Consider the following 22,166-nt stretch of genomic DNA (forward strand, 5'->3'; position numbering starts at 1 on the left):
TGTTTTCGTTCTCCATTTTTCTTTGTTTATCGGTATCGTGCTCTCTGTATCCTCGAAAACGAAATGTTCACGGTGCGATCTAGGATCAATACCGATCGCAATATTCGAAGAGTCTACAATTGGTCAACGACTGGAAATCGTCAGGGTCCGTTCCGCGATGGCGTGGAAAGCGCCACGGAAATAATATTGAAACGAAGGTGGAGTTGTTAGTTGGCACGTGTCGGAGATTAAAGCGCAACAAGAGGCTTTACCCTTAAGTCGGCTAAAAAAGCGACGAGATTACGAAGAACCGTCTCTTCTGGCTTCTCCGATAGCGTAGGTCGAGCCTTAGCGATGATGAACCACGCTCGTCTCTCGCGTAAATCCTTGGCCGGCGTTCGAAATGCGTGAGCGTGCCACGAAAACGTTCGCACGTGTGTGCGTGACCGCGTTTCCGTGTGTACGGGAATGCGAGGGAGATCTCGAATACGGTCTTTAGTCGGTCTTTAGTTTCGAGTAAGCGTCCGTCGAAGATAGAGGACCCTCCTCGAATTATCCTAGCAGCCGGTTTCCTCTTCCGGCTTAACTCTTCGATTCTCGGTTCTCGGTTCACGGTCCTTGGTCCTTGGTCCTTGGCCCTCTGGCCCTGAGTTCTTGCTCCGCCTTCGGCCGGCTATCTCACCCTTTCGATCGGAATGGGTTCGTCGATAGCTTGATTCCGATCGTTTCGGTGATTTCTCAGACACCAAATTACGAAATACCAAAATGGACGAATGGTTCGATCACACCGACGAGGACTGAGAAAGAAGGAGGCTGTTGTTTACGTTTCGATCGATCGTCAGGGTTCGAAGTACCGGATCGTGTGAAAATCCGTGATGACTAAATTGTCCAGTCAGTGCGATGAAAACACGAAGAAATTGTTCGCGTTGCTTGATTAATCGGTCGACATTCGGGGCAACGAAGTTCACGGAAATCGAAACGGACGAATGATTCAGTGCCGTAGAAGGAAATTGTGCTGTTTCGATCGTTTCTACAATGTGAATCAAGTTTCGTTTTCGTCGCGTTATTTCTCGAGATCGAGATCCATATGGGAGTGTTAAACATCGGAAAGTCTGAAGACTGACAATGGAGTATGAGAGAATGAAACCGTTGGTGTGTCGATGATAAGTAAAGGGAAAGTGTGAGTCGAGCAACCGCGAAATAATTGTTTTCCGAAACCAGGGGTGGTTTTCCTCCATTTTGGTTTCTTCGACGAGCGATGGAACGACGCAGAATACCAAGAAGAAGGGGCCTCTCCTCTGCGGAAACTCGAACTGGTAAGTCCGTGATATATCGTCTATTTTCATGTAACAGTATCCAATATTATTCCCTTAGTATTAAAATCAACGAACCGGATTGCGTATCTAACTTATCAAGCCACCTATTGCATATTTAACAAATTTCTTGTATGCGTGTCTATAACTTATATATCACGTGTTCGGAGTATTCATTAAATGTTCGATGAAATGTCATAACTGCTTGCAGAAATTACGTACCTTCAAAATTGTTCTACTTAGAAAGAAAATATGCGTTTACGATTATTTCGATCGTTCTCCCTCTCGAACTCAAACAACAACGAAATAAACGTCATTTGTACTGCAATGAAACTACCGTTTGTTTAAAATTGTTTTAGAAAATGAAGGTATCCTTAATACCTTTAAAAAAAAATTTAAGTAATCAGGGAAAACTATTTATCTCGTAATGTATTTACTTACCGTAGAATAAAGTAAATAATTTTTGTAAGAATTTGCAATAGAGGGAAAGGAAATGTAAGTATTTCACCATAATTTTTAACATTGTACAAGAAACACGATTCTTGTAGTACCGCGGTACTTAATATGTATATCGGTAAAAGTGAAACGACATTTTTCTGCATTGTATCAAATCGATAAAAAATTACGCGGAGAATATATCATTCTGTTAAAGTTTTCAATAGGAAAGAGGAAACGAATCGTATTTAAGTTGTAGTTAATTGCAATTTAAACTTTCCGTAGCGAGCCACAAGTTATTTATCTGGCCTGAATCTCGCGAAACTTGATTTAAATTCAATAGAATTTAGATTATGTCTCGCCATTACATGAATCGTAGCCATTAATCTAATGGATCGAGAAACAGGCTCTCGTTGTGTGGTGATTTATTAAAAAGATGATGAAAAATTTCCTCACGATGCGTACAATTAAAGGCAAACATACGTTCATTCAATATGGAAATATAACGTCCAGCTATAATTGTTATAAACACGATAAACTGGCTAATAAATCGTTTCAGACACATCGCCACAAGAGAGAAAAAAAGTTAGGAAAAAAGGTTTGTTGAACCAATGACGAGTATTTACTATCTGCATCATTTTCTTATTTTTCATTCTCTTGTTATTATATTAAATGTTCTCGTACCAGTTATCACTTTTCAGTATGTTTTCCATGATTTTCCCTTTTACGATATTATTAAATATCCATTGTTTTATATCTTTTACTGGATTGAAAACTATTAAAATACGCATTAAAATATTCGCGTAAAAAATTAAGTAAATTTCTTTTTACGCTTTCAAGATGATTAAAATATTTCTGGAACGTTTTTACAGAAGGTAAAATTAGCATCAAATTTATGCATATACAGTATATTTTTATAACTTTGATAAAATAATTTTTTACGAATGTATTCGAGATATTTCGGATAATTTATTTGAAATTTCATCATATTAAGGAAATCTTCACGCTGTAGAAAAATAAAATTTTTAATAAATCTGACTAACTTTTACTCTTTCTCTCTCTCTTGCACACCTTTGACCCCTTCGTTTCTGTCACTCATTGATAGCGTGCTTAATATCTTGTGCAATTGTTTCAAATAAGAACCATACGGAGATATAATTATTTTAAACCCGTGTTCACCTTTTTATGTTCGATACAAAAATTTTGCCAAAGTCTTCGTGAAACATTTTTTGTATTAGACTGATTGTATAAAGAATCACGTTAGTGAAACACTGTTTGCACTGATGGACACAGTTTTCCAAATAATACGAATGAGAAAGGTATGCGACATTTGCACAAAAGGTATGCAATACATAAGCAATCTAAATTTAATTACAAATGTGAATGTTCAAATATGTTACGCAATAGCAATTTCAAGGCAAATCCAAATCGTGTAGTAATTATCGAACTCAAATAAACGTGAACCTAAATAATTTTTCTCTCCACGAGAAAATATATACTCTGTGCTTTATTCAAATATCCTTCGGAGAACTAGTTAAGTTTTACAATCGTGTTCAAAGGTACCAATTTGTATACCATGGATAATTGCTACCATCTAACTATGTAACAAGACTGTGATAACTTCGCACGCGTTCATACAACTGCATCTAATCATGGATGAACTTGAGTTATAGAGTATTCAATACACCCTGAAAAGGGCTACGATATTAAGGGTTTAGAAAACTATGATTGTACTTTAACAAATGAAAATAGACCTGCAATCTTTTAAGCGTCTAATCTCAGACGCTTCGAGCCGTAAAGCTATTTTATAAGGAATATTATTATACAAATTTTCTTCTGCACCTTTACAACTTGAAAGCTAAGATATTTGTACAATCGTATAAATTGCTATTGCAAATTTTCCTCTAACTTCTAGATTTTTATAACTATTTAAAATGAGAGCCATTACTAAATTACTTTGAACATTCTTCTTTTTATTGTCACCTTCTCGTGTCTTCTGCATTTCTTTTGTTTCATTTCTTATTTTTCCTCACACTTTAAGATACCCGCTTGTACGATTTGGTCAAATTTAGCATGTCTAAATTCTATCCTAGTATACATTTTCTACAGATTGTAAAGCTCGTGTTCATTTTATTAAGACGTGGCTAAAATTTGTTAGCGATTAAGTTCTCTACGGGTAAATTTGTTACGAATGAACGTAGAAGCATGTATAATTTATACTTCTGTCTGACAAGAAACTGCACTTTGGTAGAAATTTATCTAGTATTGTTGGCAGTAACGTTCTAAGAACGATGGTCTCAAGTTCGAGTTAAAACGTTGAAATGATAAATTGAGTTTCATGCGTATCTCTATTGGAACAAATACCAACTACTTCCAAAAGAAGAAACGGGTATAAAAACTAACCCTGTTTTTCTGACTTTTAACTTATCTTTAATATCGACGTGTTCGACCTTCCGATAACGTTAACCCAAGATGGTAACCACGTGTGCTGTGTCCAAGTTTTCGAGTAACAATAAAGAAGCCCCTCGATGGTTGTACGTAATGTAAACAAATACGCGATCAATTGAAAATTTATATTACAATACAATTATATAAATATTTATGCAGGTTTATTTACTTGTTACAAATTTTAAATTTACTTGAAATATAAATTTATACTTGAACCATCTCGTAAATATAAATTTTACGGTAATACATTGATGACGACAGTAATGGACGTCAAACTTAATAAGTACAATAAAATTTGTATAATGTACAACGCGAACAAGAAATAAACTTCATTAATAATATTTATCGCGGATAGTATGGATTTTGATGAAATAAACAAGTGTAAAGATAATAGTCCGTTCATTGTTTGCGTGGTGTTATGTTACAAATAAGTAATACTGATGGTACGTCATCGAAGGAAATGAAAGCGGGTTGCTCATCGTCATGTTAATCCTGGGAGTGTCGTAACTTACCCTAACAGAGTTTTAGGGCGCGGTATAGATATATATACCTGATTGTATGTATTGGTAGAATGACATTTAGATAACCGAAAAATGAATAAATGTAAGAAGAATTAGTTATGTATTTTACTACACCCGTACTTGTATTTTGTCCCGAGAAAGGAAATACTAAAGGTAGATAGGAAAATTGTACGAGCAATTTTGGTTAATTCGTTTGGGATTTTGTTTTCTCTTTTCATTGAAAACGGCAAAATGTTTCTTAACAAATATTCTCTCCATATTAAGAAGCGCGTTTTATTAGATATTTTCCGATCAAATTTCCCAAACAAGTTAGTTAATGTTCCTTTACAATTTATTATTTCAATTAACTCGATAATCAAACTGCTTTCGTTGGTCGTCTGAAAAATATCGTGGACCATCTCGTTTCATGGCGACCGAATCATTTACGAATCATGCGTTTCGGAGGATGAACCACCCGCACATACATATAATGCCTCTATTGTAATTTCCAGCCTAAACCTTGGATTTGCACATAAACGTGGGTGAATACGTTTGTCTTTCTTGAATACCCTCTAACGATAGTAAAACTATTGAAACTACGTATAACAAAAATCTTATTAGCATTCTTAATGAATTATTTGATACTGTTTATTGCCTAAACTCTACAATATGTACCTACAGAATGATTCTAGGAATTGAAACAAATGAAACATTGTTGCTGTCTCTTCTTAATATAACTTCTTTTTGCGCAATAGTGTAAGTGCAATACATACTCCCCCCTTTTTTATAAATAACTCGTTTTACACAAATCAATTTTTTCCATCGTTCTGCATAGAAAAATATTAAGATACAATCATTGAAAGCATAATACTTTACAAAATATTTCATATTTTATATTAGGAAATTACTTTATTCTAAAAAAGGAACAAAAGATATTTGCATCCAAGAAAAATGATAGATTTAAAATCATATAAAAATAGTATACTTTTAGAATTGTTAAACTTGTCTATATTTTAATTGTGATATTCCACCCGCTTCTAGCCATTTTGGAGAACACTGATGAAAACTTTTTCTTACTCGTTTCTTCGAAATTTTCATTCGATTTTTAATTAGTTACATTCGAATAATTAGATTTAATTTTACGTTTAACGGCGCCGATCGAAATTAAAGACCGCGAGTACACCGTGTCTCCTAAAAGGAACCCCATAAGAAAAAATCGAGTGGGTTGAAGTTGTGCGAACGTGTTGGCAAAGGTGTGAGACTTCGTTTGCCAAACCATTTTTCTCAATACGTTTCCGTTATGCATTGTGTTGCAATCCAGGCGTTATGAGCCGGTGCCCCGCCTTGCTGGAGAGTTTTTCGTAAGACAAAATGTCTTTGGAGTCTTTTGTTTGAATTGATCACATGCAAAGTATTATTTGAGAGATAAAACTAATTGTTCAAACGTAACAGTTACGCAACCTAAAAATTGTGATAAAAAATATAAAGAAGCGAGTAAGAAAACCGTTTGGACCGTAAAGCTGAAACTAACGTAAAGTATTAAATATCTCGTGCATTATTTCATTTTCAATGGTCCTAAGTTATTTTTTTTAAATACAGAATAACGAGAAGAATCATATTATCTTGGAAACGATCAGTTATTCTATCTATTATAAAAATATAATGTAAGTGTATACTGTGTTTGCATCGTTGTACCAAAAAAATGTATGCCTTGGAAAGATAGTCCTCATTACGGCCTTCAACTTCTCCCTCTATCAATGTTTTGTATCTTTGCGTAGAAGAGAGCTACCGCTTGTCCCAGTTTCTAGAATCACCCTGCGTAAACACATAAAATATAATAGAACACGCTTAGAAGCTTAATGATTTCATTTTTCCTATTTGGTTCATTCATTTATTTGAATTCAATGATATCGAATTAAATAAGTATTAAGGTTTTAAGAACCAAAATTATCAAGATTGGAACTTTGAATTTCTAAATGAATTTCTTTTAACCGAATTAACAGAAGGTATCAAAAGCCAGTTCAACTTATTTCCAAAAACATTTTTAACTGCTTCTAACGAAAAAGTATCAAACTAGAAAGGAGAGAGGAATGAGTACTTTTCCATCGAATTTGTATTATATGTATTCAGACAAGTGTACGATAAATCAAGATTTATAACAGTCTTAAAGATACTTGCAAGTTACAACAGTGATCTTTTTCTTTTGTAAATGTGGCTGTATTTAAGAGTTAGTGTTAGTACGCATTAGTTACTATATTAATACACAGTGTGCAAAGATATTTAGTTTCTACAATGTATGAGATAAGCCTTGATTACTTAAAAGAAAAGCAGCTCGCGACATGTTTTGAGTTGACAAAGCGGATAACATACTACATAGCTTACAAAGCCCAGGGTTCACGCGTTTGAATTTCTTGCTCGAAGTGTTTTTGAATTTTTTTTCATTGCGCAGCATTTCTTTAACAATTATCGCTATTTATCATTATCAGCGAGACTGACGTCTTGAGACCCGTGTAACTGCTGCAATCTCTCCTGTTTAGTTGAATAATTAATAAAAGAATATTAAATCGCTGAAAAGCAAAACAATCTTAAGATGGTTTCAAAATTACACAGTTACCAATTACAGAACGCAATTAAACGTAAGCCTAATAGTAAAACGCCGTAAGGGTAATTCCCTCACAGCTTTGCATCAAAGTATGCAGGATATCAGGGGTCATTTGTTCACCCATCGTCAGCTTCCACGTACCACGAGTAACGACAAAGTGCAGAGGTCATCAATGATGTAGGTAACAGTAATATCGTACTTTATAAGAAAAGACATTTTAAACTTGGAAAACACTATTTTCGGATCAGAGGATCCTTCTTCGTGAAATTTTACCGTCTCCGAAATACTCAACGAGTTAACCGTAGTATATTTTATTTATAATTACATCGTTACGTTCTTCTATCGACAGCATTTAATATGCATTGAAACGTTTCTCTTTTTTTTTTCTCAATTCAATACTTTCGATTAAACAATTTTGATACTTTGGTAAACAATTCGTTCTTTGATAACGACATTTATCGATTAAATAACGCATTATATATTATTTTCACACTTTTTAAACGAAGTGTAAAAATGAAGTTTCTTAATAATGTATATTTAAAGAATGCAAAATTTCTTTTTTTACAAGTTTCAGTAATGAACTAATAAAAATAATTATTATCGTTACATTTGAACGATTTAAAATCGGTTTCGATGAATCAGCTAGAAACCTGGACAGATTCTATAAAATGTAACGAATTCTCGAAACAATGCGACATATTTAATTATAAAATTTATCAGAACAACGCGAAAATAGTTTGAACGTACACAGAAGTCGCGTGAAAAATGTCTAGTCGATCGAGACTGTCGATCGAAAATTCCAGAGAGTCCAAATATTTGGACATGTTTGGATACCGTCGAACAGTCTTGCGACCCTACCGAAAGCGCTCACGACTCGGCTACTGTGCCCTCCAAATGCTCCAAATCGCGTGGTGGTAGTAATCACAGCCAGGTTCTACGTATCTACTCGATTCGGCTTGTTCCCCTAAGCGGGCCGTTGTTTTTCAACAAAACTGAAACGCAGGAGCGTTCTGTAGAAAACGAGCGATCTCATGAATACAGCAAACCTCGTAGAGATGCATAGGAAGGCAAGGAATACGGGGCGATAATAGGTACACATAGCGAGACTCGTTGTCGGGGAGCGCTGACCGCAGAGATAACGCTTTGACCCGTTACAAGCTTCAAGCACGAAATGAATGCCTTCACTGTCTCATCCAAGCCCGGCCCAATCCAAATATGTAGCCCTTTTTCTTACCAGCTCGCCCTTTATTAACCGCCCACCGCGCTCCTGCGAATTCGATGGCTTTACCTTAAATCGACCACCACTTCGGCGCTTTTCAAACGAACTGTTGCGCTTTCGGTATCGTTTAAAGTGAAATCGATCCCCGTTTCATATAGACCGTTGATATCGCTCCCCGTGTATTTCTATCGGTAACAATAAAACTGAAAACCTAATTTCCCAATGGTCCAATTCGAGACCGGAGCTAACTTTTTAGGATGGAGTATAACGTATCCGTGGATGAGAGCGGGAGGCGAGACAGTGTTCCCAATCAGAAGTGAAATCGTCGTACGAGTTCCCAACACCGATTCCCCCCGAAGTTACTTCGAGCTACGCTCAACGATCGTTCAATTTTCGCAATACACGTTCATCCTCGTGCATTTCGTGCCAGATAAAATCATCTTTATTTACTCGTAGACACGCTGGAAGCAAACCGACACGGTTCCGATAACACGTAAATATTGTTTCAGAATTATCAGTGAACGCATCCACTCAACAATCGGAAGTAACACTGAGACTGCTGCCTATCAACGAGAACTCCGAGATCACAGGATGCCAAGATCGGCCGCATATTTGTGGAAAAGAAGCGGCCTGCCGCACATTCTACGACAATACGTCGAAATGTGTTTGCCCGCACGACTTGTCCCCCCCGACAGCTGACTTAAAATGCCCAAATCGTCTAATAGGTCAGACCTAGATCCAGTTTCTATGTTTCCTTGTAAACGATAGTGTGCTTCTACGATTTACACGCTACCGCGCGTCGGTAGCACGGTACAGATATGAATCTAAAAAATTAAACAACGAAACGTTACACATGTATCGTAACAATCGCAATATTTCACCAATATGGTTGCCTTGCGACAGTAATTCCAACCACATCTCGATTTATCAGTTCCATTGTTTTTTAGATATTAAATACCAACATTTATAAAAGTTTGATAGAGTGTGCCTGTGTTCGCGTAAGACAAAATTAAAAATAATTGTTTCAACGCGTAGAGTTATCGTTTTGTCAGAAATACGACGATTTGAATCAGTTGTCAACACTTTGCGTTCAACCGACGAACAAAAAAAAAAAAATAACGAATATTCCAATTATTTTTCAGTTCCCCTAACACCACGACCTATACCAAACATAATACCCCCAAATGGTAATTCCACCAATAGCACGACCGCCCTTCCAGAAGCTGAACAGGTAATTATATATTCTCATTTACTTTTAAAATTGTTGAACATCGGATCTAATTAATGTATATCAAATTTTTTGTAAATATAGTTTCGAGTGTATCACTATTATCCAACAGGTAGAGCGATCGAGACAAAGGGTACCTGAAATAATAGGAATTGCCATAGCTTTCATCGCCGTATTAGTAATTTTGCTGAGCATAGTGTACTGCGTCAGGAAACGGAGTTATAACATCAAATCGCAAAGGAATTCCCTGGACGTTCGTATAACATGTTATATTACATCTCCTCAGAACTGGCATAACTCTAAACTTCCTAACGTGTTTATGAAAAAAGTGAAAAAGGAAACGTTGCGTTTTAATGCTTTCGGACGTTTTGAAAGTAATTAATATAATACACCTTTAATTCAATACGTTCTTCTTTAAAATTAACTGCGATAGAAATGCTAATATTGAAATCTTCATTTTTCATTTACGTATCTTTTGAGTAGGAAATACAATACGTAAATGTAATATTTATTTACACTTTTTTCTATAACTCCGCTCATATGTTTCTTTAATCTTCTATTTATATCTTCAAGGAGAAAGACTTCTAACTATACCTCACTTCATATTTTATATATATATATATATATATATATATATATATATATATATTATGTATCTAATATTATAAAAAGTTATCACCTTGGTGTAAGTTCTAATCAAATTTATTACACAGTGCGCTAGTATTCCATTTTTAATAAATATTATTCCGTTATTTGTGTTATAATCGTCGTCTATAACATTGTAGGCGTAGCGAATAAAGTAAACATTTTTCATAAAAATTTTTAAAGAAAAATATTTGTTTACTTATTCTGAATGAATATAATTACATAAATAATAACTGTGCACAATTTAAACAATTATCGAACTCGTGTCAATTTGATATTTAATATTCTGTTACATTATTTAACTCTCAATTGTTTCATTTATGAATAACAGGATTTTCTGCCAAAGTTGTTTACTTCACGAACTATCTATCATTACTATTTTGCTACTTAAATCGTGATTAAGAATTGTCACGAAAAATCTTTCACGTGTTCTGTTCAGGGGACACCGATGAATCTGAAGAAGGGGTTGCTATTAGCAAATAAGTACACACCTAATCCACAGTATTTCAGTTGCGCTTCGCCAGAGGTACCGATTCTGCAGCGCGAGTCTCTCGTATTTGTACAAGATATTGGCGAAGGATGCTTTGGAAAAGTGTACAAAGGTATTAAATTGAATTTAAGATTATATTGTTGTACAAGTTCTGTCCGCCAGCATATGTTTTCTGTACATTCGATATTTGAAATTTTCCGTCTAGACATTCACTGTTAACCAACAAGTATACGTATCTTTGTAACAATTATAAGTATCTTCCATAGTTGGGAATTATTGTTTCTTTTAGCCTGGAACGTTAATAACAGATTTCATTGTTTCAGGAGAATTATGTACAGGAGATTCGAAGGAAATCGTCGCGATAAAAGTCTTGAAGGATTCCGCCTCCCACGAAGCTGAAGAAGACTTCATGCGGGAAGTAGATATCATGTCTACGTTTGGACATAGAAATATTTTGTCACTGAAAGGAGTGGTGCTTCGAGATGCAAACAACAGCCCGTGGATGGTTTTCGAATATATGCCTTACGGGGATCTAGCCGAAGTTTTGCGATCGAACACCCGACAGCTTCGATCGTCGAAACCTGGACTGCAACCTTTGACTCAGGTGAATCTTCTTTGATTTGTATTCGATCCCTATGTCCTCTGTTTCGTTCACTTGTATATTTCTTAAGTTACACACAAAATGAGAAAGCGTTGATTTACACGCAAGATGAATGTGAATTGGAAACGAAGTAGAGTGCGCCAAGCTCTTAACGTGTAGGTCAAATCGAGTTCTTAACGAATATTCGATCGATGAACTGATTAAATTGATCGATGTACAATTCACGTGTTACAGGAGTCTTTACATTGGATAACCATCCAGATCGCAGCAGGCATGACTTATTTGTCTGGTCAAAGATTCGTTCATCGGGATCTAGCTTGCAGAAATTGTCTGGTTGGTTCCGACCTAGTTGTCAAAATTGCTGATTTCGGCATGTCGCGGGACGTGTATACTTGTGATTATTATAAGGTAGATTTATAGCAATTCACAGTAGCAAGTTACGAAGTAACTGATCGATGAACAAATTTTTTCATTCTCCTCAGATAGGGGGATCTCGACTTCTACCAGTTCGTTGGATGTCACCAGAGAGTGTAATGTATGGACGGTTCACGCTAGAAAGTGACGTCTGGAGCTTCGGGGTTGTTCTATGGGAAGTCTATTCTTTCGGCAAACAGCCATATTACGGACACAACAATGAAGAAGTGAGTGGAAATGTTAGCTTTACCGGTGATCGCATCTCCGTCGAGGAACACATCCGCGTAGTGCACCACCTTCTCCTCCCCCCTCCCTCTCGATTCTCGATAAAACTTTGCAGGTTCGTAGAGCTGTCAGAAATAAGGTATACGTGTTTCTTTTTAGCTGCGGTAACTTAAATTTAAGGCAGTGGTTTCCAAACTTTTTGGAAGGCGCCCTTCTAGAAAGAAAAAATCTACGCCCGAGATAAGTGGTAGGTTTAAAATGATACAAGAAAAATATGCTCCTACAATCGTTAAGCTTCCGTGACCATTGTATCAATAGAAGGAGACTGTTCAGTTGTATAAGTTATCCGCATTTCTCTATATTACAATTTTTTTTTTCACGCCCCACGATATTTGGAAAACTTTAAGGGTTGAAAATATCCTCCAAAGTTTTAGCCTTCTGATCACCACCTTCGCGTGGTTCTCATTAAATAGTGTTAAATGGAATGTTTTCAACAGTAAGGGTCGTGTTGAAAATTCAAACGTATATTTTTCTTCCCAAAGAAGTACGATGAGTTACTAAAACCTACACCGACGCTTAAAAATAATTAATGTTTTTCTCGTTATACTTAAGTAATTCGGAAAATGAGGAAAATATGTATGTTTATCGAATTTATCATTTGTTTAGTTCGACCAATTTAAAATTGCAAAATATTCTAGCCTGGGGTCCAACTGTGACTTACATCGTTTCCATAATTCTTAAGTGTACGTCCATTGTCGAACGTAAAAGAGAGTAGTAAAAATATGCTGCAATTTTTATGATTTTCTCACCAGAAAAGATGTGCTTTGGAACGAATTGCTAAAGTATCGCACAGTAACTTTTGTTTCTCTTCACTAAACCAACTTTTATCAAACTATGCGATGTTCAACGTCTCATCGATCTGCGAAAACATATACTATTAAGGACAAAATGTATCTCCTCCGCACCGTCATTTTCTTATCAAATGCTGTTTCAGGTGGTAAAACTAATATTCCAAGGAATAATGCTCATTCCGCCAGTAGAATGTCCACCGTTTGTCTGTCAGCTGATGCGGGAGTGCTGGAAAACAGATCCCAAGGATAGAATCAAATTCGCGGATATATTGGAGAGACTTGAAAAAGCTCAAGGTAAATCCATACAGCAAGGTACCTTGCCAAGGCCACCTCAAGGACCTGTTACCATTCGAACGCCGGACGTCTTGGATCCTGATGGTTATTTATTACCAGCACCGACCATACCACACGAATATTTGCAGACCCTACCAATTTTGTCCGATTAACAACGGTGTTTATCGCAATTCGAGAGCGACTAACGAACGTTACTTTGATCTGTTTTTATTCGAAGCAAAGACCTGAATCGTAAAAAGCATCGATCTTAGAATTTCACACTTGAGTGCAATTTCTCTTTCATATATTGTTTTGGTCTTTTTACGGCTGTGCCCCTTACAGTTTTCGAAAAATTATTCCATCTGCTTGTAACATGAACGGAAGGTAATCCTGAAACAGTGTTATTCGGAGTTATTTCTCTTTGTAGTTTCAATATCGATAAGTTTGTTATTTCATCTGAGGTATGTTTAGTCGGATTGACTGAATCGGGTCGGATTGAAAGAAACACGATTGTTTAATCGGATCTGACAGTAGTATCTTCTGCGTTTGTAAAATGGTATTTTTCAACTTTTATGCGATTCTTTTCTAGAATCCATCGATCAAATCATGTGAATGTTTAAATATGTAGATGTAATTACGACAGCTCTACAAACGAAGAAATTAAATCATTTTGTCGAAACAGTTTTCTTTTTTAGAAAGAGATTTTTCAGAAACAGTAATAATAAATAATATATATCTTTTTCGCGTTATTCGAATTGAAACTTTTTCATGTTGATAATACCTTTGTTGAATGTACCCCTAAATTTCTATAACATGAAAAATAGACGAAACTTTTGTTTTTAATTTATTAATTTTAATCTTATTGTTGTTACAAAGCTTCGTTTTCGATAAATACTACACTAAATATTTCATGGAGCATAATAAATAAATGCAAAAAAGAAAAAAGATCTAGAGCAAAACTTACGATTAACTACAAATTTTCATACTGTTTTGTTCTATAATAACTGTTTAAATGGATGTAGATGTAAATAGTAAAATACACACTAATTACCGGAACTATTGAATACAGATTAGTATCGTAAATATTAATTTTTTCAAAATCTTGCTGTAAATGAAAATGACATTCATTTTTTTTCTAATATCTTATAGTTGCATTATTTATTTCTACAATTTTAATAAACTATACTCTCGTTTCAAAAATTCTAGAGACGCTTAAAGCCTTTAATATTAATCGTTCATTATTAGACTTTCTTCGAGCTATTATGTTCATCTGTAACAATTTTCAATCAAATCAGTATTTTCAAAATTATACACTGGCTATAAATCTGACAGTAGTATAAATAAAATATTCTGTCTGTATAAATATAATCGTTGTTGCAACAATGATACGATCATAAAATACTCAAAACAAAAAGCACTTACGATATCAGGGAAATCATGAAAGTTCGATGTATCGAACCTTCGTTGTCCAGGAAATAGTATTAATACTTTATATTATTAAGGGACTGTAACATACTCTCGATAATTTATTATTAATTAGGATTAAGTACAGTAATTACTTGCACGTAGCAAATTGTACATGAATACTGGGTTTGTATGGATATTTTCACTTCTAACCTCACTTTCGTCCATCGTACTCAGTATTCACGAGTTGCTATTTGAATAACATATTGAATCGTGTAAAGTAACGCGAATAAGAAACATTTTAAATAGTCTATACGAACATTGTTGTCTGTAGCATATGAATCATCGTATTAAAGCGTAGCGTTTTTGTAACATTCATAACCGAGCGAGATACATATGTATAACGTTATCATCTAAGGTATCTCTAGCTTATATACATATATATGTAAACCAATCAGAATTAGCGCATACGCATTTTTTGCAAAAGAATTCCTTTTTAAAACAACCTGTTTCTCCCCAAACATTCTCGTTAAATGATAACGTTACTTGTCTCACCTTTTTTCTTCGTTTAATGTATGAATGTATAACTGGTAATTAATGAATGAACATTGCATAAAGTCTGCGATATTTTTTTAGAAAAATAAAATAAATTTTCCTACAGTTACAGTGAAATGTAATTAATTGTTGAAACTTTGCGCTTGTATTGAATAAATCGTCTTTACAAAGTAAGCTGTCCCAGTGTCGTGCAGCCGATATTAAAATAATTTGACGTCCCGACGATTCCAGAACATGAAATATTGTTGCCGTGATACGATAGTTTTTTGTTCGAAAAAGATTACCGATCGGATTCGAGCAAACGAAGAAAATCGTAGTGTCTATTTTCGACCTGCGTTCCATCGGTGGGATCAAAACGCCACTTCCAAATTAAACATGTTCGACGATTGTATATTTCTGTCGCTACGATTCCCACAAAAACTCTGGCGAATCGTAAACGAATGCAAGAGTGGCGCTATTCGATGGAGCCTTAGCGGGAACACCATACTCCTTGACTACAAGAAATTCCAGGCACAATACCTTGACGCGGGCAATTCAATCTTCAAAACGAAGAACATCACGAGCTTCATCAGACAGCTGAACTTGTACGGTTTTCGAAAGGTGACATCGCATAATCGAGACCCGATCTGCAATTCCCACAATCCGGATGTACACGAATTTTTGCATGAAAATTTCCGCACTGGCCGACCGGATCTGTTATCGAGGGTGTATCGAAAAACCGTTGGAAAATTAAAGCATTGTCAACGTATCAATTTGAAAACAATTACGGAACCGGATCTTTTTAGCAAGGACAATGATCACGTGTCGCGTTTACACATGTGCCGGGTAAATAAATTTAGAATACTTTTTAATGTCGCCCTTTCACATTAAATTACCGTAAACAAATAATCGTGTGTTATGGTACTGTGATTTCGGAACAAATGTCAAATACCGTTAAATATCTGCTCTGTTTATCTAGAATCATTGCGATGTTTTTATAAATATTGATGTTCGCGAAACATTGCACGATTCCAAATATTTTGTTCCTTTTGTTCGATAAGACGTTCACTTTTTTTTTAAATCAACTTTTCCCTATAACAAACAATGTAGACAATATTGACCGAATTAAACTATACATAATGATAACACAACCTCGGACAAGTTTGAATCAAATTCAATATATCGAGCAGTAACATTCTTTATTAGGATAATTCTGAGCAGCAAAAAAAGCATAAACTTAAAGTAATTTTTGTTTGTTTCTTCTTTCCTTTTTAAATAAATGTGAAATATATTCATAATTATGGATCAATACCATACCCAAGGTATTGAATATGATATATAAAAATATTTATAACATCTTAAAATCCATTATTAGGTGGTTTCACTGGTTAAATTTATGTATTCCAGGCTAAAAAAAAATACGTCCCTTATTTTCGATTGTTCAGAAATCTGTTTAGTTTTATCAAAATTCTTCCTAAGTTTAAGTTAGAATAAATACTGCTCTTTTTCAATTTTTAATCAACGCCCATTTATACCCGTTCGTTCTTGATCTTTTTTCTGATTACATATTTAAATGACCTTTGAGTTATTGGTGATGGGGAAGGTCCTTTTGAAATACATCATTTGTACTAGATTGGTACAGATTAGAAATCGCAATGTCAGTAAACCGATTTATCAGTGAATGGCGAAACATTCCTTTACATTTATATCGATAATTCGCCATTTATTACAGATAATTTGATATCAATAATTTTGACGAGTCACATATAATTGTGCCTAAACGCGCAAATTTAGACACGTTCTTTATTATCCAACCACTTATTTGATTGTTTTGTTTTGCATTACTGTACCGTAGTTACTGCTAAAGCGAAAAAATGTATACAAGTAGTACCTATACAAATGACAAATCAACCAACAAGTGTAAAATCTGAGAAAATTTTATTCGAAACAAGATCAATTTGCAGAAAAATTAGATCATAGGAAATTTCAACAAATGGTTATCTGCACATTTATTTAAAAAATAAGCTAAAAAATAAGTAATGGTTCATGTTTTTGAAATAAAATCATTGTTCTTTGTTTATTTAGTATGTCTTATATTATCCGTGTTAAGAATACAGGCTAGATTATTTAAACGAGAACACTTAAATATCTCCGTTATTTATAGTTCAATGAAAAAACTCTTCTTAATAAAGTTGCACTGTTTGAAGGTACACTCGTAACGTTAGTATTATTCTTTTCCCAAGGTCATTCTTCTACAAAAATTTAAGGTCATAGGTACTTTTTTAAATAACATTCTATATTTTTTTGTGAAGTATAAAAAAACAAATCCAACGATCTTTTAAATCATGCACCAATCGTTCGATTTTGAAAAATTTTGATAAATGACGAAAAATTCCATTTACGTTTTTATCGATAATTCACCATTTGTTAAAGATAATTCAACGGCTTTTTTGTTATAATACATACAATTTTATCATTTTTCTTCTGCATTGTTCAGTTGGCGTTAACAAAAGCCCTGGAACAAATAACACGAGAATATCAACGAACGCATAACCATGCAAACAGAGATAAAAATTCTTTAAGCAACATCAAGAACTCTCACGGAAGAGGTATTGTAATTTAACACGTAAAATATTACGATTAAGATAAGAGATAAAATTTAATAAACAAATAATGCAATGCAGTACGTACTTTCATTAGGAAAACATGGACTGCGTGTGAAATGTTTGTTCAAATAAAAGTTTCAAGGATTTCATTTTTGGATGGTTCACTTAAAACATTTCACCCTACATACAGAAAAAAAAGCATTATACCTGTATTGTTAACAATTTTATATAGTAGAAATGTTCCGGTTTAATTCGTTACAAACTTTACTTTCCGAAAATCGTTGAATGATATCAAAGGAATTTTTTTTTTCTTAAGAAAAATAAAATCTTTTCTACACTTTATTTTTAAAGTAATACAATATATAAAAATATAAATTCGAATAACTTTTCTTCTTACTTGCACTGTAGCAGAAATATCTTTTAATGGAAAATTCGTTTAAAAATAATACTGACCAACTCATACAGCATCTATCTATCAAAATCAACTCACCGCTCAGGACCACTGACAGTCAATCAGATAATCGCTCTGTCTCTTGCCTCTATGCACAAATTTACAGGAATATACTTTCTTTTTCTCAAACACAGAGTTAACGGAAAAGAAAAATATATAATTTGGTAGTTAATATATTAGATTAATACTTTACATAAATTATCTTACATTAATTAATTTATATACACAATAACAAAATAATAATGACAAAATGAAATCTTAAAATTATTACTACAATAATTTGATGAATTAGCATACAAGGACCTCTTTCACTTTAATTTCTTTCTCATAAACTAATTTTCATGAAATAAAATGTAAGTAATAGTATAATATATTTTTATAAAACTAAAGATTTATTAAACAGAACTGAGGATTGTCATTAAAAATTAATGTTCAACATGATAATTTCAGTACTTGGTGTTGATTTATACGCTGTCCGAAATCACGAAATCAACGTAGAATGGATTACAAAAAATGCGATACCAATTTGTTCTAAAAAGGATAACTCAGATGGATATATGACTTACCCCTGGGGAGTACGTGAAATGAGCAAATCTCATGGAAAATACTTATAAAATTTTCTACGAATCTACATATAAAACGAGTTTCCTAGATTATCAGTATTATTATAAATAATGTTCAGTTATCCTTAGAATAATAATTTTCTACTTAAATTAGAACTATAAATTTTCTACAAAATATGTAATAAAAAAATACAAACTTCAAAATATAAAACATTTATTACACTAAATGTACAACTTATTTATTTGTTAATATAAATTTATTCATTTACAAACTATGTACTGCTACTTGTAGTAGGCTGATTAAATGTACGTTTCTTTTGTTCCATTTTATGTCTATTTAAAAAGTTCTTAAAAGACTCTGCTTCTTTATCTTCCTCCTCACTTTCTTCTGCATGGAATGAATTTTCCGTGCCTTCTTCATCTTCACTTGATTCGTTACCGGCATGCTTTAAATATATATCTGAAATTTCTCTTCCACTACTGATTGCTGTTACAAATGGTATATTTTCGCCTGTAGAATTATTTGCTGCTTTTTCCAAGTGTTCTTTTTCTGTTTGCCGTCTTTGAATATCTCGTTTAATTTTCATTTTTTCCCAATCTTTCTTATATTCCCTTAAAAAAAATTTGTATTTCTTATACCTCATACTGTTTTATATATATGTGCAATGTTTTACTAATTTACCTTTCATATTCTTCTACAGCTTCCTTAACAAGTTCCAAAAACTTGGTAATACCAGCCCCTGTAGCAGCGGAAACACCACAACTACGTAAATGACTATAAAATTCGTCAAGTGTAAGAGCCATACTACGGGTTAAATTACTAATGTAGCTCGTTTCCGAATCCAAAGCTTCTTGAAATGTTTCAAAATCATGCATCCAATCTACTGCATAACTATGTTCCACAATATCAATCTTGAAACATATTGATACAATAACATTAGAATTAATAAATTATGTAATGATATTAAACATGCTGAACCCTATGCTATGCTTAAAAGACATTCTCATAGAAACATTTGAATATTCTACATTTGACACTATTTATATGAATGTTACAGTATCAATGCCATTAAGAATAACATAGAATTCAATGTATTAAATAATTCCATTTCATAATTACCTTATTCATAGCAACAATAAATGGTAATTTAGTTTTATAAAGAATAGAACATGCATAAAGCATGTTGGACATGAATGTTACAGGACTAACACTTCTCACAGTATCTAATACATACACTATAATGGTTGGGAACTCAGATGCTAAAGCTTCTGTTATAATTGTTCCACTTGCTGACCATGTAAAAACTTCTATTTGTCCAGGAGTATCTAAAATGATATACTCGTGCTCTTTACTTGCTTTGCCAATCAGTTCTATAACTTGATCAAATTTTGTGGAAAATAAATTCAAGGCAGTAACAATACCACCATTTGGACCTAAACTATATTGTTTCATCACTTCTTTATAATTAACAGTATCTCTTATATCTAAAACACCATTTAAAAAGATTCATTAATATCCAAATCTGTAATATAAGTAAACACATTCATGTTATAAATACCTATGTTAGCAGGATAAGGAACTTCTCTACAGGCAGGATCTAAATTTATAACATATGGCTTTCCTACACTATATAATACTGAAACAAGTCGCTTTACAAATGTGGTCTTTCCAGATCCAGCCATTCCGAGAACAATAATACATGATGGTTTTTTTTGTTTGTTACTTGTTTCAGCGGTTGTAGAATTTTGAGAAGTATTACTATCTTCAGAAAGTTTATAATTATCCACAGATTCAGACATTTAAAAATCTGCAAAATGATTAATGAATACTACAGAAAAAAATCATTCAAAATTGAACTACTTATTCTCATCATATTTGTAAAATTTAAATGTATAAAAATTAATATATTAAAACATCAATATCACACAATTCACATATTAATATACATGAGTAAAATAAAATTGCACATACTTTGTTCCAAACTGAAAAGCTTATGCTTTTAGTCATATAATGCCTATCATTATAAATACGTAATGAGTACAATATATGAATACACAATAACATTTAACATAAATCTTTTTATATCCATATGTATTATACAGAGATTGAGTGTCCTTCCGTCAAGGTACTAAAGTATAAGAGAAATGTTTTTTGATTCTAACTGAATCTGCAATGGTAAGGTCCATTGACATATTTGTATATGCTTAGTTTAATAATTGTGCTGTCAGGTGATTGTTTATGAGATAATATGGTACATAAACCAGTTGACAACACTGTTTATAGATGTCATTTATACACAAACATAATAACAATTGAATTTATAGGTTAATGTAATTGTTGGAATACATTTGATTTCAATAATTATGAATGAATTGTATTTTTTTACAATTCATTTTGTATGAAATACATAGGTCTAGACAGAATTACAGGGTTAAGACAATTTTACATGTTAATAACATACCTGAAATTTTAAAAACAATTAAAAATATAATTTTCTCGAACGTGCGTAACAGTTCGAACAGACTACAGAACTTGAGTGCTAAATTTTACAGCAATTCGATGCGTAGAATATTTTTAAATATTTTCAAAAATAACTTAATTTAACAAAACATTGAAAACTTAATTCTACAAATGTTTAGACACGTCAATCCCGTGATACCAAATTCAAAACTAAAATCGAAACACGGAAAAAATTTCTCTCGAAAGATGGCGAATATGAGCATTTCTTTCGATCTCTTGAAACAGATGAAATCCGACTTATCGACAAACGATATACGATCATGATTTACGATCTATTTTTAGAAATATGTCAGCTTCTGAAAATATTCTAACTATAAATTCCATGCATTCTCATAAATGGAATTTGGAACATTTTAGCAAAATGAAACTAAAAGTATTTTAAAAGTTACAGTTACTCGAACAATTTAGTAAGGTTTTCCACGTCCTACTAGTATTTATTCTCAGACCTCTATGGGTCTATTCTGTGTTAAATAAGGCCACATAGAAGCCAGGAGTGTATTTGACGTAGATCTAGCGCAGAGTGAATGGAAATGCTGTATTGGAAATCTACATACGTTTCTAACATTCACTCCTATTTTACTACTTGTTCTTAAAATGGTACACTACTATTTATATAGATAAATAGTAATTTACATAAATTCTCTTATGTTTATTCAGCCCCATCAGTTTTATTCCTGCCAACGTCCCGTGGTTTTATTTAATAGTTTTCAAGCTTTCACCGGACAAAGTATAATCTAATCTGTATTCTTTAGAGATTTATTTAACGAACCTCTGACGAAAATAATTAATTTTGCACATAGTATGCATGTCATGACATCACTTAAAACGCTAAAATCATACTACCTGTTAAAAATATTTGGAATT

At 33.4% G+C, this 22,166-nt stretch overlaps 3 protein-coding genes across 6 annotated transcripts; 2 read left to right on the forward strand and 1 right to left on the reverse strand.

The window, feature by feature from the left end:
- The first annotated feature begins 360 nt into the window (after window positions 1-360).
- Window positions 361-13,990, forward strand: LOC143144572 (muscle, skeletal receptor tyrosine-protein kinase). Of its 2 annotated transcripts, none has more exons than XM_076307143.1 (9): window positions 361-1,295; window positions 9,006-9,221; window positions 9,639-9,727; window positions 9,837-9,977; window positions 10,809-10,971; window positions 11,183-11,463; window positions 11,695-11,868; window positions 11,943-12,214; window positions 13,094-13,233. In XM_076307143.1, the coding sequence occupies exons 1-9, from the start codon at window positions 1,238-1,240 to the stop codon at window positions 13,098-13,100; spliced, it is 1,401 nt and encodes a 466-aa protein (XP_076163258.1). In that variant the 5' UTR covers window positions 361-1,237; the 3' UTR covers window positions 13,101-13,233. The 2 variants fall into 2 exon arrangements, with proteins under 2 accessions (XP_076163258.1, XP_076163247.1); XM_076307132.1 differs by having other exon boundaries at window positions 367-1,295; window positions 11,943-12,101; window positions 13,094-13,990.
- A 288-nt stretch (window positions 13,991-14,278) lies between these two features.
- Window positions 14,279-18,832, forward strand: LOC143147099 (uncharacterized). Its single transcript, XM_076312035.1, has 3 exons — window positions 14,279-16,007; window positions 17,659-17,770; window positions 18,669-18,832. The coding sequence occupies exons 1-3, from the start codon at window positions 15,417-15,419 to the stop codon at window positions 18,830-18,832; spliced, it is 867 nt and encodes a 288-aa protein (XP_076168150.1). The 5' UTR covers window positions 14,279-15,416.
- Window positions 18,833-18,984: 152 nt separating this feature from the next.
- Window positions 18,985-21,425, reverse strand: LOC143144635 (GPN-loop GTPase 1). Of its 3 annotated transcripts, none has more exons than XM_076307242.1 (5): window positions 21,244-21,425; window positions 20,341-20,589; window positions 19,902-20,266; window positions 19,464-19,693; window positions 18,985-19,393 (listed from the first exon to the last, which is right to left on the reverse strand). In XM_076307242.1, exons 2-5 carry the CDS (start codon window positions 20,579-20,581, stop codon window positions 19,054-19,056), a joined length of 1,176 nt encoding a protein of 391 aa, XP_076163357.1. In that variant the 5' UTR covers window positions 20,582-20,589; window positions 21,244-21,425; the 3' UTR covers window positions 18,985-19,053. The 3 variants fall into 3 exon arrangements, with proteins under 3 accessions (XP_076163357.1, XP_076163376.1, XP_076163366.1); XM_076307261.1 differs by having other exon boundaries at window positions 20,341-20,610; XM_076307251.1 differs by lacking the exon at window positions 21,244-21,425 and adding an exon at window positions 20,754-21,228.
- Between the last annotated feature and the right edge of the window lie 741 nt (window positions 21,426-22,166).

Source organism: Ptiloglossa arizonensis, chromosome 1 (genome assembly GCF_051014685.1).
Source record: "Ptiloglossa arizonensis isolate GNS036 chromosome 1, iyPtiAriz1_principal, whole genome shotgun sequence".
NCBI lineage: Eukaryota > Metazoa > Arthropoda > Insecta > Hymenoptera > Colletidae > Ptiloglossa > Ptiloglossa arizonensis.

Bases quoted from the DNA above. Each gene is read 5' to 3' on its own strand.
- LOC143147099 (XM_076312035.1), top strand. From the start codon at position 15,417: ATGAAATATTGTTGCCGTGATACGATAGTTTTTTGTTCGAAAAAGATT. The intron at 16,008-17,658 runs GTAAATAAATTT...TGCATTGTTCAG, and splicing joins CGCGTTTACACATGTGCCGG to TTGGCGTTAACAAAAGCCCT. The intron at 17,771-18,668 runs GTATTGTAATTT...TGATAATTTCAG, and splicing joins CAAGAACTCTCACGGAAGAG to TACTTGGTGTTGATTTATAC.
- LOC143144635 (XM_076307242.1), bottom strand. From the start codon at position 20,581: ATGTCTGAATCTGTGGATAATTATAAACTTTCTGAAGATAGTAATACT. The intron at 20,267-20,340 runs GTATTTATAACA...ATGGTGTTTTAG, and splicing joins TCCTTATCCTGCTAACATAG to ATATAAGAGATACTGTTAAT. The intron at 19,694-19,901 runs GTAATTATGAAA...ATATGTTTCAAG, and splicing joins TTATTGTTGCTATGAATAAG to ATTGATATTGTGGAACATAG.
- LOC143144572 (XM_076307132.1), top strand. From the start codon at position 1,238: ATGGAACGACGCAGAATACCAAGAAGAAGGGGCCTCTCCTCTGCGGAA. The intron at 10,972-11,182 runs GTATTAAATTGA...TCATTGTTTCAG, and splicing joins CTTTGGAAAAGTGTACAAAG to GAGAATTATGTACAGGAGAT. The intron at 12,102-13,093 runs GTGAGTGGAAAT...ATGCTGTTTCAG, and splicing joins ACGGACACAACAATGAAGAA to GTGGTAAAACTAATATTCCA.